The sequence below is a fragment of the Phocoena phocoena genome, chromosome 15 (genome assembly GCF_963924675.1).
Source record: "Phocoena phocoena chromosome 15, mPhoPho1.1, whole genome shotgun sequence".
NCBI classification, from domain to species: domain Eukaryota; kingdom Metazoa; phylum Chordata; class Mammalia; order Artiodactyla; family Phocoenidae; genus Phocoena; species Phocoena phocoena.
Genome location: NC_089233.1, coordinates 87,276,459 through 87,291,117, shown reverse-complemented (window position 1 = coordinate 87,291,117; position 14,659 = coordinate 87,276,459). Strand labels below are relative to the sequence as shown.

Genomic DNA, 14,659 nt, shown 5'->3' with positions numbered 1-14,659 from the left:
CAGGCCACTTCACCAGTGCCCTCAGGCAGTGCCTCCACAAACAGGTCCGAAGGTGAGCCTGTGACATCCTGTCATAAGAAGCTCGGAGAGGTGTCGGCCCTGTCTTGTTCTCCCGCCCCAGGCAGCTCCACCGTGCTCCGGGAGAGGCGACAGGGCAGGGGCCAGATGCAGCTCCACGTGCTCCACCCGCAATAACACTGCACTGACCTCCGCCAGAGCTTGAGGGGCCACAGTTTCCAGCGGAGCGCCCCCACCAGCCTGGGCCGGTCGGGACCCCCCCGCCCCTGCGGCTCCCAACCCTCCGCTCCACGGACCAGCCCCATCCCTCCCAGGTGGGCAGCGAAAGAGCACGTGTGCTGCGTCTGACCTGGGACGCGAATCCGTGCGGCGCCCAGCAAACCACTCAGCCCCCCGAGGCCTGGTTTCGCATGGACACTCGGACTAACAGCCCGCGCTCCTAAACCCCGCCGGGCCGCCCTTCCCGCGTACCCGGCGCCCTCCACGAGCTCGGAGCCGGGCACTACGCGCCCCACAATGCAGCGCGCCAAAATCGCCAGCGCGCGGCCCGAGGGCTGCGCGGGGCCTGCCGGGAGTTGCAGTTGCGGAAGCCGCCGCTTGGGCACAGGTTCCAGTGCCAGGGTCTCGGCGGGGAGCCTTCCACGACCGGGATCTCCAGGACTTCGCCCCAGTCCGTCCGACTCACCACCACCGCGTCCTCAGGAGGCAGCCGGTCCGACCTTGCGGGCTGAGGCGCGCAGTCATCCGTGAACGCGCTGCACTTCCGCCCCCAATTCCGGTCCGCTGCGCAGTGCTCCGGCCGGAAACTGGTCCCCTCCCTCGGGGTCCGCGCTCTGCTGGCGCGCAGCGTTCCACGTCGCACCCGCCCCTTCAGTTGACCCTGAGCCCGGTGACCGGCACCTCCTCGCCCGCGGGCACGAACCTGGGGTCCCGCCGTCTCCTCCCTCCCCACCAGGGTCTCCATTCCACTTCCCCCCTGGGCCAAGCCCCCTCGGACAACTGCCCGGACAACAGCACAAGCCTTCTAACAGGTTTCCTGTGGCTTCCCTTTTCTCGAAAGACCCAGAGGTCTTTTAAAGACTCGAGTCTGAGCTGATCACTCTCCTTAAATTTCGCAAATGGCTGCCCCTTGCCCGTGACTCGGCTCCTGAGAGCCTCACCAGATCCTCTCCTTACTGTCCTCTAGGTCCAGCCGCTTTTCCGGTCAATGTCCCCCACTGGTCAGGGCGGGACCTCTGAATCCCCAGCACCCAGCACCAGCTGGCAGTCAACAGGGAGGTTCCAGGGGTCTGCACAGCTCTGTGTGGTCAGAAGTGTTTGTCTGTGGACGTCCCTGGTGCCGCAGTGGTTGAGACTCTGCAATCCCGATGCAGGGGGCCCAGGTTCCATCCCTGATCCAGGGAACTAGAACCCACATGCATGCTGCAACTAAGAGTTCATATTCCACAACTAAGGAGCCCATGAGCCGCAACTAAGACCCAGCGCAACCAAATAAATAAATATTTTTAAAAAAAGAAGTGTTTGCCTAGGTGACCCCAGCATGCCCCAAAGAGCACCAGGAAGAAACTGACGCTGAAGTGACAGCCCACAGTCAGCTGGCAAGGCTGATTTTAGAGGGTCTTGTGGGCTGTTTAATGTCCAGATGTTTTCCCACTGATGGCACCTTAATGCCACATGAGTGTCTAGGCTGATGTGTGTGAGATCATGCTTGGGGAAGCCCCTGGCACACACTGGCATCCACCCACACCCACTTGTTCCAGTGAGGGGACAGTAGAGTGTCTATCTCAGCAGGGAGCTTGGAGAAGAGGAGACCCAGCCACACACTTGCTGAATGCTCACTAGGCACACATTTCAGTACCATCCATGCAGGCATTAACACGGTTGTCCTTCCAACGACCCCTGAGATAAGTGCTTTTATGATCCACTCCTTACAAGTGAGGAAAGGAAGCACGGGGTGGGTGGTTAGTAGATTTCCCGAAGATGGCAGCAAGTCCCAGAGCCAGGAGTCCCACTCTTCACCTCCACACCCCCCATCTTCTGAGAGTAATGGCATTTCCCCCACAAAAGTCCAAGGAAGGGAAGTCCAGGACCCAGAGACTTGGCAAACTCCTGGGCCAGAAAGGGAGCTGAGGACCCTGGTCACACATTGTGCATAGGGACTCCTGCCCAGGCTCCTATTAATTATAACACGTAAATGCTGTGGTACTGAGTCCTGAGAGGTGAGCAGAAGGGGAGAAGAAGGCTGGCCATAGCAAGCCCACTCAGCAGGCACTGCGATCTCGAGCAAGTCAACCAACTTGCACTGAGTGTCTGCTCTGCCAGGCTCTGTGGGACTCCCATGGTGGACCCGACCCCATGTGGACCACAGGACAGATGTTAACCAGTCACATGCTTGCTGTGTGTGCACACAGAGGTCCTGGGCCCTCCTCATCTCTCTGTGTGTTCCCGAGGTTTCCCAGAGATCTAGCTCTGGTTCTAGGACTTCATTGCTTGTGGAGTCAGCACTTCTCTTGGCCTCAGTGCCGTCCCTAAAACGGGAATGACGCTCCATCTGCCTGACTTCCCATCCCCATCACCAAAGAGGTGACATGGTCACTGCGGGAACAGCTCTGCCTTTGGGGGTATCAACCAAACCCCTGAGTCTGGCGGGGGGAGGGGCAGGACGCCACCGACTCACCAAGTGTGCACATCTCTCCTACACCACCTGGGCACTGACACCATTGTCTCATCTCACACCCGAGAAATGGAGGCCCAGAGAGGTCAGAAACTCGCCCTCAGTCACACAGCAAGTAGATGTCAGAGCTGGGATTGGCTCCAGTCTCCGTCTCGCTCCAAAGCCTTTGTTCTAGGCCTCTTCACATCAATTTACCCTCTTCTCTGCCTAAGGAGCTGCTCTCGGATGCCCCTGGAGGCCTTCCAGATCAGCCCCCACCCTCACCATCCATGACTCGCTTAGCCCTCAGCACAAGCCTGGGCGCACAGAAGGCACCACCCAGCCTCCACTGGCCTCAGTGAAGAGCTCTCCTACCCCACTCTGATGTTGAGGCCCATCGCCTCCTGCTGCACCCACCCTGGGGAATTGGGGGCTGTTTCCGCCACCCCCCCGGGGAGTGCACAAAGTCAGGTTGGGGGGGCACCAGCTCCAAGTGGTGAGCGGTGGGAGGATGGGCAACGGGTTGCAGCGCTCAGCTCTGCGTCCCAGGCTGATCTCTCCCCTCCCATCATCCCCTCCCTCTGACGGCTGCAGCCCGTGCAACAGCCAGGCGCTTTCTCTCTCTCTCTCTCTCTCTCTCTCTCTCTCTCTCTCTCTCTCTCGCTCTCTCTCTCTCCCTCCCTCCCTCTCCCCGCTGCTCCCGCCTCCTGCCCTCCCTTGCCCCCTCCCCTCCCCGACACTGCAGCATTCGCCGACTGCAGCTCCAGCCACCGCCCGCGTCTCTCCGGCCTCCGCAACCCCACCGCCGCCAGCACCATGGCCAGCACCGTGTCCGGTAGGCACCGGGGGCATCGGGAGTCCTGGGGCGGCGGATCTGAGCAGAGGCTATTGTCGGGCCTCGCCCACCGCTGGGCCGATTACGGAGTGTTTTCCCATCTCGGACCCCACGCTCTGCAAGGGCGCGGGCGCTCTCCGGGCGGAACCCGCAGGAGACGGGGTTCAGGGCCGCCGGGTGGGGAGACTCGGTGCCCATAAGGCGGCGATTGCGGCGCCAGCCTAACGGACTTGGGCCGCAGAGCAGGGGCTCCGCTCGGGGTGGGGGCATCGGTGCAGGGGTGCCCTTGCCCCTTGGGGCGCTGCTGTGCCAGGCCGGGAGCGACTGCCTCAGGATGGCTCCGAGACCCATGGGTGGGTGGGCGCGCTCGCGGGATGCGGGCAGGGTCCCTTAAGGCGCCCGGGGACCCCAGACCCGGGTCGGACCGCGCCTTCTCGGGGGTCAGAGGGAGGAGCGCGGGACCCTTTGCAGGAGTCCCAGCCCGGGGCCGGCGGGGCCCGGGCTCTCCCTGCGCCAACAGAGGGGCCGGGGAACGGGAGGGGCGCTGCGAGAAGACGGGAAACGGAAACCTGAGCCGAGCCGCGCCCTCACCTCGCGTCGCCGCCCCTCCCCTCGCCGCTGCGGGCTCGGGACCACCCTCTGTGACACGGTGCCACCCGCCCCGGTCGAAAAAGCCACCGCCCTTTACGCTGCGGGTTTGGATGGGGGATGGGTTGCCGCTGTTTCCGAGCCTTTCTAGGATGGGGGCGTCTGCCCCTCCCTCCCCCGCCGCTCCACCTCCCCAGCTGCAGACCCACCGCCCTCAAAGGCAACGACCCTCTCTTCCCGGGCCTGCAGAAGGCGCGGAGCTGCCGCGGAGGGGCGGGCACCGGGCAAGGCGGGAAACGCGGGACACATACTGGACGCGGGAGTGCTGCCAGGCGACCCCCGGGGCAAGGACGCGGGGGTCGCTCTCCTCAGGAACGCTCTGCCCAGTCTGGCTTTCCCAGGACCGGCTTCACCTTTGCACTCGGTGCCCGAGATGGCTAGGCGGGCAGGCGGCCCCCACCTCCACCCCGTCTCCTCGCCCACCCTTCCGTCCGCCCTGGGGGCGGCTCTGTGCAATCCCCTCTCCCCAGATAGTTCGCCTCTGTCCGCAGTGCCCGCTTCTGTCTGAGGCGCCAGAGCTCCGCCCACCCACGTGTGCAACGCCCTGACCCCGCCCCTCAGGGCCGGCGGTTCTGGCCCCCAGTGACTTCTGCAGGAGCCTGGCAGGGGACCACGTGCGTCACTGACCACCCCCCCCACATCCATCTGGGGGTCTTATCCATCTGGACTTCATACGCTCCCTACCCTCTCCCTGACATCCCCAGAGATACTGGGACCAGCAGGTGAGGGTGGCCAGTGCGGCCCCAGTCCCACACTGGGGCAGGTCTGTGCGTCCTCATTCACCATCTGTGCCTGAGCTGGGGGACAGTGGGCAGCCACTTCTGGGAGCATTTATCAGCTTTTCACCTCGTTGGTAAAACCCCTGCACAGGCCTCCTTCTCATCCTTCTGACATGAGCAGACTGAGGTTAGGCGCTGGAGGGACGCAGACGAAGCCACACCATCGATGGCCATCAGGGCTTGGGCCCAGACCCTCCGACCTCAGAGTTTCCTGGCACCAGACCCTCTTCTTGGCCAGACTTTGGGGCACTGCTGACCCATGCTTTTCCCCAGGATTGTTCTGGGTGTCCAAGTTACCCCTGGTGTCAAGAAGGAGACCATGGGACTTCCCTGGTGGCACAGCGGTTAAGAATCCACCTGCCAGTGCAGGAGACACGGGTTCGATCCCTGGTCCGGGAAGATCCCACATGCTGCGGAGCAATGAAGCCCGTGCGCCACAACTACTGAGCCCACATGCCACAACTACTGAAGCCCACGTGCCTAGAGCCCGTGCTCTGCAACAAGAGAAGCCATCGCAATGATGAGAAGCCTGCGCACTGCAACGAAGAGTAGCCCTTACTCGCAGCAACTAGAGAAAGGCTGCGTGCAACAGCAAAGACCCAAAGCAGCCAAAAAAAAAAATTTTTTTTTAAAGAAAAAAGAAAGAAGGAGACCATGAGTGCCATTGGTCAGTTTTGTCCAGCATGGCCAGCAAAGACATACTGCAGTACCAGCTGGAGAACTGCTCATAGCTGACATCACATGGGGCTGGGCCTTTCATGTTCTGTCATCAGCACTGCCCTCTATAGAGTGCAGCCCGTGTGTACACACACCTGTGCTCCCCTGCAGCTTCTCCCGGACATAACAGTTTGATAGGAGAGAGGTCTGGCCCAGAAGTGGCTACGTGACAGCGCCGGTAACTGTGGCCAAAATTGGTGTAAGTGAACCAGCTATGGCTTCTCTCTGAAAACACATCTTTGATTGGAGCAGACTTTCGTGCCTCAGTGGCCTTGAAGTGTCACCTCTGCTCTGGTCTGTGGCCGCTGCAGGATTGCTCTTAGCCTCATCTTTGTGCATAGATTGGAAAGCTTTGCCCCTGCCTCGCCCTTGAGTGCCTCCTGGTGGGCTGTGTTCTGAGGACACTGCGTCTTGGTGTCCTTCCCAGGTGCTCAGCTCTTCAGGCACTTTTGTAGACTCGCTCATGTTCATCCCCTTATGCAACTCTGGCAAGCTGCAAGGCCTTGCACCTGCTACCTCGCCGCTCAGGGGCTCAATCTCCCCATCGGGGTGACCGTGATAGTGACAGCACCTCCCCTAGGCTTGTTCTGAGGGTTGAATGAGCTATTTCAGGAAACAGTGCTTGGCCCGGGGCCTGGCAAGAGGTGAGTGCCCAGTCCACGCCAGGCAGCATGACTGTTGCAGTCACCTTTCCCAGAGAAAGGTGAATGCTGCTGTCAACTCCTGCCATGCTGGGCTCCCGACACTGAGGGAGGAGACTCTGACAAGTGAGAGAGGGGCAGCCTGGGTGGCAACAAGCTCCATCTGTCAGGAGGCAGTTAGCAGCAGCCTCCAGGGCCCTTTTAGGGGTGAGCAGGAATCTGTGGGCCCCCTTCCCTCCTAGTTCTGGAAGACCCCCCACCCACCCACCATGAGGCTCCCAACAGGAAAGTGCAGAGGCCTGGGCTCATGACAGGGCTGCCATCCTGGCATGCTGTGTGACTTTGGGGGTGCCACTTGCCCTCTCTGCACCTCCTTCTCCTCTGTAGAAATGAGGCTGATGAGGGTGTCTGCCTGGTCTGGCTGGTCTCGAGAGTCAGTTCGGAGGAAGGGTGTGGTGTGCCCACCTCATCCCCCTTGGGCACGATTACTGTTGTCACCAGGTACTCTAGGCTGACCTGGTGCCTTCTAACTCTTGCTCTTCTGAGATGTAATCATCCAACAGGCCAATATGCACTTTTGCATGTGTAACATTTACTATGAAGGGGGATCAAAGCAATCCAGTTCACGGTAGAGATTTGTTTTTAATGACTTTCTGAAGTCAGTGATGGGGACGGAAGAGAGGGTCCTGGTGAGGAGAGAAAAGGGAGGGCGTGCCTCGAGGCCCCACTTCCTGGCTGGAGCTATGTCTGTGGAGAGGTCTGGGCCTCCACCTCTTCCCTCTGCAATGAGAGGAACTTTAAGCCCCTCCGGCTCTGAAAATACAGGCGTACCCTCCTGTCTTGCATGTGGCTGGGCCCAGCCCTGATCTCCAACCCCGGTGCAGGCTGCCCCCTGCTCACTGTCTCCAAATTTGCCGGTTCCCCACCCACCATGCAGTCCCCTCTGACTTGCAACCAGACGACAGCGCAGGCCTCACTCCCAAGCCCCCTCCTGGGGAGTTGCCCCTTCCCACTGGGCTTCTTGAGGAAGGGTCTTCTGAGAAGGAAGGTCCTCATAGGCCACCAACCCAGGGGATCTCCACGACCACCAGACGCCAAGCTGCATCCCTGTTTGCAGCCGCGGGACATAGTCCTTCACTTCCCAGTTGGACACTTGTCCCCTGGGCAGAGCCATGACCTCAGAGACTCTGACCTCAGTCTTGAGCCCCCAGCCCTCTCCCCTCTCACCTGCCTACACTCACACCTGCCCAAGCTCCCCCTCCTGCCCCTGAATTGCCACCAGCCCCCCTCCAGGCTGAGGTGACAGCTGCCTGGAAGGGAGCCCCTGGCATTTGTCTGTAAAATTCCTCTGTTATTAATTTGCAACCCTTTTCCTGGGAAAATCTCAGGCTTGAGGCAGTGAGGGCCTTGAGCAGCTGTGAGGCCCCAGGTTCCTGGCCTGTAAGGTAGACTCTTTCGGAGCTTTTTTTTTTTTTTTTTTTTATGCTGTACGCGGGCCTCTCACCGTTGTGGCCTCTCCCGTTGCGGAGCAGAGGCTCCGGACGCGCAGGCTCAGCGGCCATGGCTCACGGGCCCAGCCGCTCCGCGGCACGCGGGATCCTCCCGGACCGGGGCACGAACCCACGTCCCCTGCATCGGCAGGCGGACTCTCAACCACTGCGCCACCAGGGAAGCCCTCTTTCGGAGCTTTTAACACGGGATGAGAAAGGACTCTCTGAAAGGTCAGGGTAGGGGGCTGGTGTCTGTTGCCAGAGTGGTGGGTGCTGGCAGGGTTAGACTGAGGCCCCTCCTCCCTGGCCTCTCCCAGGACCCAGCTAGGCCCCTGACCAGACTCCCTGTCACTCCCTGCCCCACCTTCCCTTCTGAGCACAGGCCTGGCTACCTCCCCAGCCTCTGCAAGTGTCCACATATCTCCTGCTCTGCTGTTCCTGGAGAGCCGCTCTGCCTGGTCCTGCCTCCTCTAACTCCCAAGCACACATCCTGGGAGGTACCCCTCAGCCTCCTTTCTAAAGTTAACTTTTAATGACATAAGTAATACGCGAGTAGATTCTGCTTGTGAAAAAGCAAAATCGACAAGTCAGGTCAAAATCCTCTTTGAGGCCCACGCCTACCTGGCCCTCCCTCCCACACTCCCGAGCCAATGACCAAGTCATGTGTCTTCGCCCTGCATCTCCTCCAAGACCGCAAAGGCTCTCCCTGCTGCTCGCTCAGGAATCCTCTGTGCTCCCGTCACAACTTCTCAGGCTCTCTCCGGAAGAGTCTGGGTCATCAGGACACTTAGATCAAATAACATCATTCTCTGCACTGGTTGTTGGAGGACCCTGCTCACAGCAAGCTGTTCCCTCAGACAGGGCCTAGTCACTTCTGTCCTGTGTCCTGTTTCTACACCAGCACTTTCCCCAGTTTTATGTGAAATCAATTTAAAAACATTATCTTGAGTGAAATTTCATCAGAGAGTCTCTTGTCCAACCTGTCTGCCCCTTGGAAGAACGCTGTGGGTAACTACGCGTGCTCTTCATGGAAGCCAGAGTCGCTCTCCGTGGAGTATCTCTCTAGAGACCTATACTAGCTTCTCCAGCCAGGGAGGCAGGTGCATGGGTCTGAGCCCCCAAGTCTTTGGGACCTACTGCAGTGGTGGAAAGAACACAGACCACCTGGGGTTGCTCTGGAGGAGCTTTGAACAAGAACACTGGGCCCAGTGTTCTCTTGGTTGAGTGGGGGTGACAGTATTGGGCATACAGGTTTGTTGAGAGCCAGTGAGACATCAGACCCATGTGTCTACTTTGGGGCCTGGCTTGCTGTGAACCAACCACAAAGAGCTCAGTTATTTCCATTCTGAGAGCGAGCATCTCCCCTTCCCTGACAAGGCTCAGGGCCTCAGCAGGCTTACCTCCTTTTCTGGTTGGGTAGTGTGGACACTGGCTGTGGGCACTCACCCTGCAAGGCCAGAGGGCGGGCTGTGGTGCTGAACGGACAGCTCCCGTCCCTTTGGCTTTTGATGAGCAGCCAGTGCGTGTCTGGTGAGAACCTGATTTCACTCCACGGTGGGCGCACTACAGGGTAAATGGGGGGTGGGCTGGGGGGCAGACAGGAGGGTCTGAGGGCTTCACCTAAGTGCACAGACCAAGAAAGTGTTGCCTGCAGAAGCTCTACATTTGTGCTGGCCCAGTCACCAGTGTGGTGGTTAACCTCTCCACCGACCGGGCAAGTGTCCACGAGAGGGAAAGGGGAGGAAGGAGAAGTACGCGGAGGGGCAGGGGGAGGGGAGAGTCGGGAAGATACACAGTGACAAAGAATCATGGAGACGTAAAGATACAAAGAGAGGTAGTGACAGATGGAGAGCCAGAAAGACAGAAGGATGAACGGAGACAGAGACAGAAATGCCAAGAGAGAGAAAAGGAGGGAGAGAGAGGCAGAGACAGACAGAGCGAGGGGGGCAGGGACTCAGAGACAGGAACAGAAAGACCAATGCAGGACACCCACAGGGAGGCGTGCCCAGGGAAAGACAGCCAACATCTGGGAGGGAGGGAGGGACGGACGGAGAGAGTCAGAGATGTGGGACACAAAAGATCAAGGTAAACAGGCTGCCAGACAGGCGCCAGGAGGCAGCAACGGGGGCAGAGGCAGGGAGGCCTGGGCATCCAGGGAGGTGGGGCTGGAGGTGCGATGGGACGGCGCCTGCTCAGGCCGGCCTCACGCCCACAGCCTACAAGAAGATGAAGGAGCTGTCGGTGCTGTCACTCCTCTGCTCCTGCTTCTACTCACAGCCGCACCCCAACACCGTCTACCAGTATGGGGGTGAGTGTGCCCTGCTGCTGCCCTGACCTCGCTACCCCCTCCCGTGGTGTCTGTGCACCCGCGCTTGGCTGCCTTCCGGAGAGAGGTCCCTGCGGGGAGGGGCCGGTCCTGGGAGTCCCACGTGAGCAGCCTCAGCCCTCCTCTCAGACCTTGACTTGGGTGTGTGCTCGGCCTGCCCCCTCCTTGAGCAGCCCTCCTGAAGCCCCCGTCTGCTCTTGCCCTGCAGACATGGAGGTGAAGCAGCTGGACAAGAGGGCCTCCGGCCAGAGCTTTGAGGTCATCCTCAAATCCCCTTCCGACCTTTCCCCGGAGAGTCCCATGCTCTCCTCTCCCCCCAAGAGGAAGGACACCTCCCTGGAGGAGCTGCAGAAGCGGCTGGAGGCAGCTGAGGGGCGGAGGAAGGTAAGGAGCCACCCCTCTGGGTCCTGCTAAAGACGGTCGGGGGCCTTGCTGGCCACAGACAGCGTCCCCAAGGTGCGGGCTGCTCCAAGCACTCGACTGGCTGTGGGCCTGTGTAGCAGAGAGGGTCTCACGGTCCCGGGGCCACCTCCTGAGCCATCAGAATGAGACGGGGGAGGAAGGATTCCTCAATGGCAGCCAGCTGGAGGGAGACAGGAACCAGATACTGCTGGGAGGGGCACCCTTGGCCATGCTGGCAGGGTGGGAGGGTCAGGTGGTAGCCCCAGGAGGGGCCCTGGGAGAGGAGGCTGGGCGACAGCCTCCTGAGCAGGGGAGCATGAAGGAAGGGCTTTCCATGAGCTGGGAGCTCAGGGGGCCCCTGGGAGAAGCAGGCCCCTCCCCACCCTTTCTCACACCAACCCCTCTGAAACTGAGACACACGCAGAGAAGCACGTGCTCTCAGGAGTGCAGTCCTGGTGCCCAAGTCCACTGGGCAGGGGCAGCAGCTCTATCCCCCTTACGGCAGGACCGGTGAGCCCTGGGGACCCAGGCTTCTCAGGGTTAACTAGTAGTAACTGGCACGTGGGTGGAGCCCAGCAGCCTTCTGAAGGAGGCTGAGGGAGGCTAATTACCTCTGGGAGCCTCGGGTCCACTCCCGCGGCCACCAGCAGGGCTGGACAGTGGCGCCAGCAGCCCCACCCTCCTCGTTCCAACTCGTCCCTTCCCTAGCGGCCCTGGGACCCCTCCCATGCCCCCGGCACCTTAGGGAGCTCAGAACCCGGTGTGTATTAAGCACCTACTTCGTGCTCAGCGGGCAGACGTTTGAGGAAAAGACGGGGAAGGCTCCGTGACAGCCCACAAGAGCTTCCTCCGCTCCTCCCACGTTCCCCGAGGGCAGCTGGGACTCTGGAGCGGGATGGTGCGGGGGGCGCCCGGAGCCCAGCGGGGAGGGGCAGCTCTGCGGCCGAGGGTGGACAGGGAGGGCTTGCCTGGGGATGAGGTGGTCACCCCAGCCAACGGCAGGACAGGGTAGGCCCGAACCCCCCGAGGACAAGTCCGGTGGGCGGGAGGCGCTGGGCTCGGGCTGGGCGGCGGGGCACCGGGCGGGGCACTGGGCGGGGCGGGGCGGGCCCGGCCGCCCCTCACGCTCGCCCGCCCGGCCCTCCGCGCAGACGCAGGAGGCGCAGGTGCTGAAGCAGCTGGCGGAGCGGCGCGAGCACGAGCGCGAGGTGCTGCACAAGGCGCTGGAGGAGAACAACAACTTCAGCCGCCTGGCCGAGGAGAAGCTCAACTACAAGATGGAGCTCAGCAAGGAGATCCGCGAGGCGCACCTGGCCGCACTGCGTGAGCGGCTGCGCGAGAAGGTGCGCGCCGGGGCGGGGCCGAGGACGGGCGGGGCCCGAAGCAGGGGGCCCCCAGGAGCCCCTTCTTTTGGCCTTTGGCCGGTCCCTGCCCACTACGCCAGCGGCGCTCCCGCAGTCCGGCCTCCCCGTGACGCCCCGTCCTACTGGGGCTAGCCAGGGTAAGGCGAGTCCCTGCCCGGGCCGGAGCAGCCTCCCTGCGAGCGGGACCGGGTTAGTTCCGGGGAGCCCCGAGCCTGCACTCCTCGGGAAATTCCCGGAGTCACAATGCTCGGGTCTGGACACCACCCCGGGCTCCCCGAGGGCCAGCCCCCACCCTCAAGCCGCACTTGCAGTCCGTGACGCAGGCCTGCCCTTGCCCTTTGTTGCTCCTGGTCACTAAGGTGTTCTCATTGGTCGCATCTGCCGCACCTGGGACCGAGCCAGTCTAGGGAGGAAAAGACCCCAGGGTTCCCGAAGCCCGGGAGCCGGAGGCAGGGCCCCCAGAGCCCAGGAGGGGTGGGGGGGCAGGACCCCGCCCCTGCCGGCTGCAGGGCCCCGCCCACCCCGCCTGTCCCGCAGGAGCTGCACGCTGCCGAAGTGCGCAGGAACAGGGAGCAGCGAGAGGAGACGTCCGGCTAAGGGGCCGTTTGGACACCGCGGCGCCTGGATCCCGAGACGAGACAGGAACACATCTGGGTTTCGGTTTTGTTTTGTTCGACTTTGTCTAGATGCGGCTTTTGCTCCCGTCCCTCCTCCCCTCCTGTTCTCCCAGCTTCAGCTTCTCTTTCCGCGTTCCGAGCTGTCCAGCCCTCGTGGCAAGGCTTTGCCCACAGGCTCTCCCTGTGGAGCCCCCAGGGCGTGGCACACAGCCCCGCAGTTCAGGCCCCAGGCTGGCCGTGGCTGGGTCCCCTCTCGGCAGCCCTCTTAGTGGACGTGGTGGCGACCTCAATAAATCCAGCGATGGTGGCAGGAACACGCAGGTCGTTGTGCTGTGAGCACCTTGTCACTTAGGGCACGTCTTTTGAGGGAGCTCCTGCCGGCAGGCAGGGCCACCTCCACCTGGATGTCCTCTTCTGGGAGAGGGGCTGGGCACGCAGAAGTGGGCGGAGGAAGACAGACTGGGACAGAGAAGGATCTCTGGGCAGTGGGGGGCAGGTACCCTGTCACTGGCCAGCCCTGGGAATCTCGTGTGCAGTGGTGCTTTTTGGAACTGGTGGGTAGGAGCTGCAGCACGCTTTAATGTGGTGGCACAGGGGCCCTCTGAGACCCCCTGGCCTGAGGCTGGCACCCTCGGCTGGCCTGGGAGGCTTCGGTCATTGCCCTTGGCTGGAGTGGAGGTGGGGTGTGGCTTGGCCTGGGTCTTCAGGGGAGTGGGCATGTTCCACCAGGGACCTGTGAGCGAGCTGCTGTGGACTAGAGGGTTGTGGGCAGCATGGACACGTGCCGGCCCCTCCTCCCAGAAGGGCCATCTCCTTCTAGCCCAGCACCTGTGTGGGGAAAGCCAGCCTCCCACTGTCCCTCCTCTCCTCCACGCTTTGTGGATGCCCTTGGAGGACCCATCCTTATATCCCTTTGGAGTCTCAGCCCCCTCCCGTGTGCCCTCTGCTCTGGTCAAAAGATGCTCCCACACTGTTCCTGGCCACAGGGCTTTCAGGCGCACCTCTGGACAGGTGGCCCAGTGTGAGTGGGTGGCAGCCACAAGTGCCCCTCTGGGAGCCCTGAGTAGATGCTGGGGGGCGGGGGACCAGTGCCTGAAGATTCAGATGTCGGGGGGCAGGGGACAGGGTTCCCAAGCCACCTCCTCCATCCTTCCATTCCTGGCTGGTGGCCCACTCTGGCCAGCCTGCAGGTTGGAGGCCTGGCTCTATCTCCTGCCAAGACCCTGCTCGGCTGGCCTCCTCCCCCTCCCTCAGTCTGGGGGGGCCTCCAGACCCCCCAGCGCCAGCCTTTGAGGACGGCTACCTGCTTGGACACAGCAGCAGCCTCCTCTTCTCCCTGGCAGCCCAGCCCCACGACTGGGCGCTGGGGTCCGAGTCCTCACTGGCCAGCCTCTTGGTGGAAAGCCTGAGGCGTTTCTTGCAGGAAGGACCCAGTGCCTCAGAAACCAGATGATTGCAGCCCTCAGTGCCCCTGGCTTTCGTTCTACAGAAACCTATGGGGACACTGCTGGTGACCTCCCAGAGCCAAGCCCGGGAGCACGGGTGGGTACTGATCCATTGCAGTGGGCTTCTGGGGAAGTTGGGACCTGTGCCCCCCATCCCTGTCCCCACTGAGACAGCCCCCGAGGGAGTGACAAGCCAGGACTGGAACCCAGCAGTGCCCACCGGTGGCTTTTGTGGGACTCAGAAAGGGGAGCAGAAAGGGACTGAGGGTTGGATTTCTCTGAGCGGTGGCAGCTCTCTCATAGCGGAAGCCCTAGTGTAATACACACCCATCTCATCCACGTAGTAAAAGTGAACTCAAAAATTAAATCAAATGAACAATTTAAAAAAATGTGTGTGTTTAAGAAACGGTTGAACCCTCCCAGCGTGTGTCCTGCATCTGTGGGGTCAGATGAGCTGCGAGGCCACTGCCTGTGCAGGCGTCCCCCTGGAAACCCCACCCTCGTGTGTCATCACCACAACTGCAAACAGTTCTCATGACAATGGCGATTTTAAGAAAAGAGCATATAAACAGCACGCAAGCCCACTTTCCCCTCCGGAGCCCCAGGAGACAGTGGGGGTGGGAGAGGGGGAGGCTGGGACCTCCGCTGCAGGTGGGGCCGCCCCAGCTCCCCCAGGGCTGCGCCCTCCTGTGGGCCGGGCTCTCAGCTTGCCGCTGCAAAGGAA

General features: G+C 61.6%; 1 protein-coding gene across 1 annotated transcript; it reads left to right on the top strand.

The window, feature by feature from the left end:
* Positions 1-3,335: 3,335 nt before the first annotated feature.
* STMN3 (stathmin 3) lies at positions 3,336-12,804 on the top strand. Its single transcript, XM_065893057.1, has 5 exons — positions 3,336-3,506; positions 9,997-10,089; positions 10,316-10,491; positions 11,661-11,852; positions 12,411-12,804. The coding sequence occupies exons 1-5, from the start codon at positions 3,488-3,490 to the stop codon at positions 12,468-12,470; spliced, it is 540 nt and encodes a 179-aa protein (XP_065749129.1). The 5' UTR covers positions 3,336-3,487; the 3' UTR covers positions 12,471-12,804.
* The last annotated feature ends 1,855 nt before the right edge of the window (positions 12,805-14,659 follow it).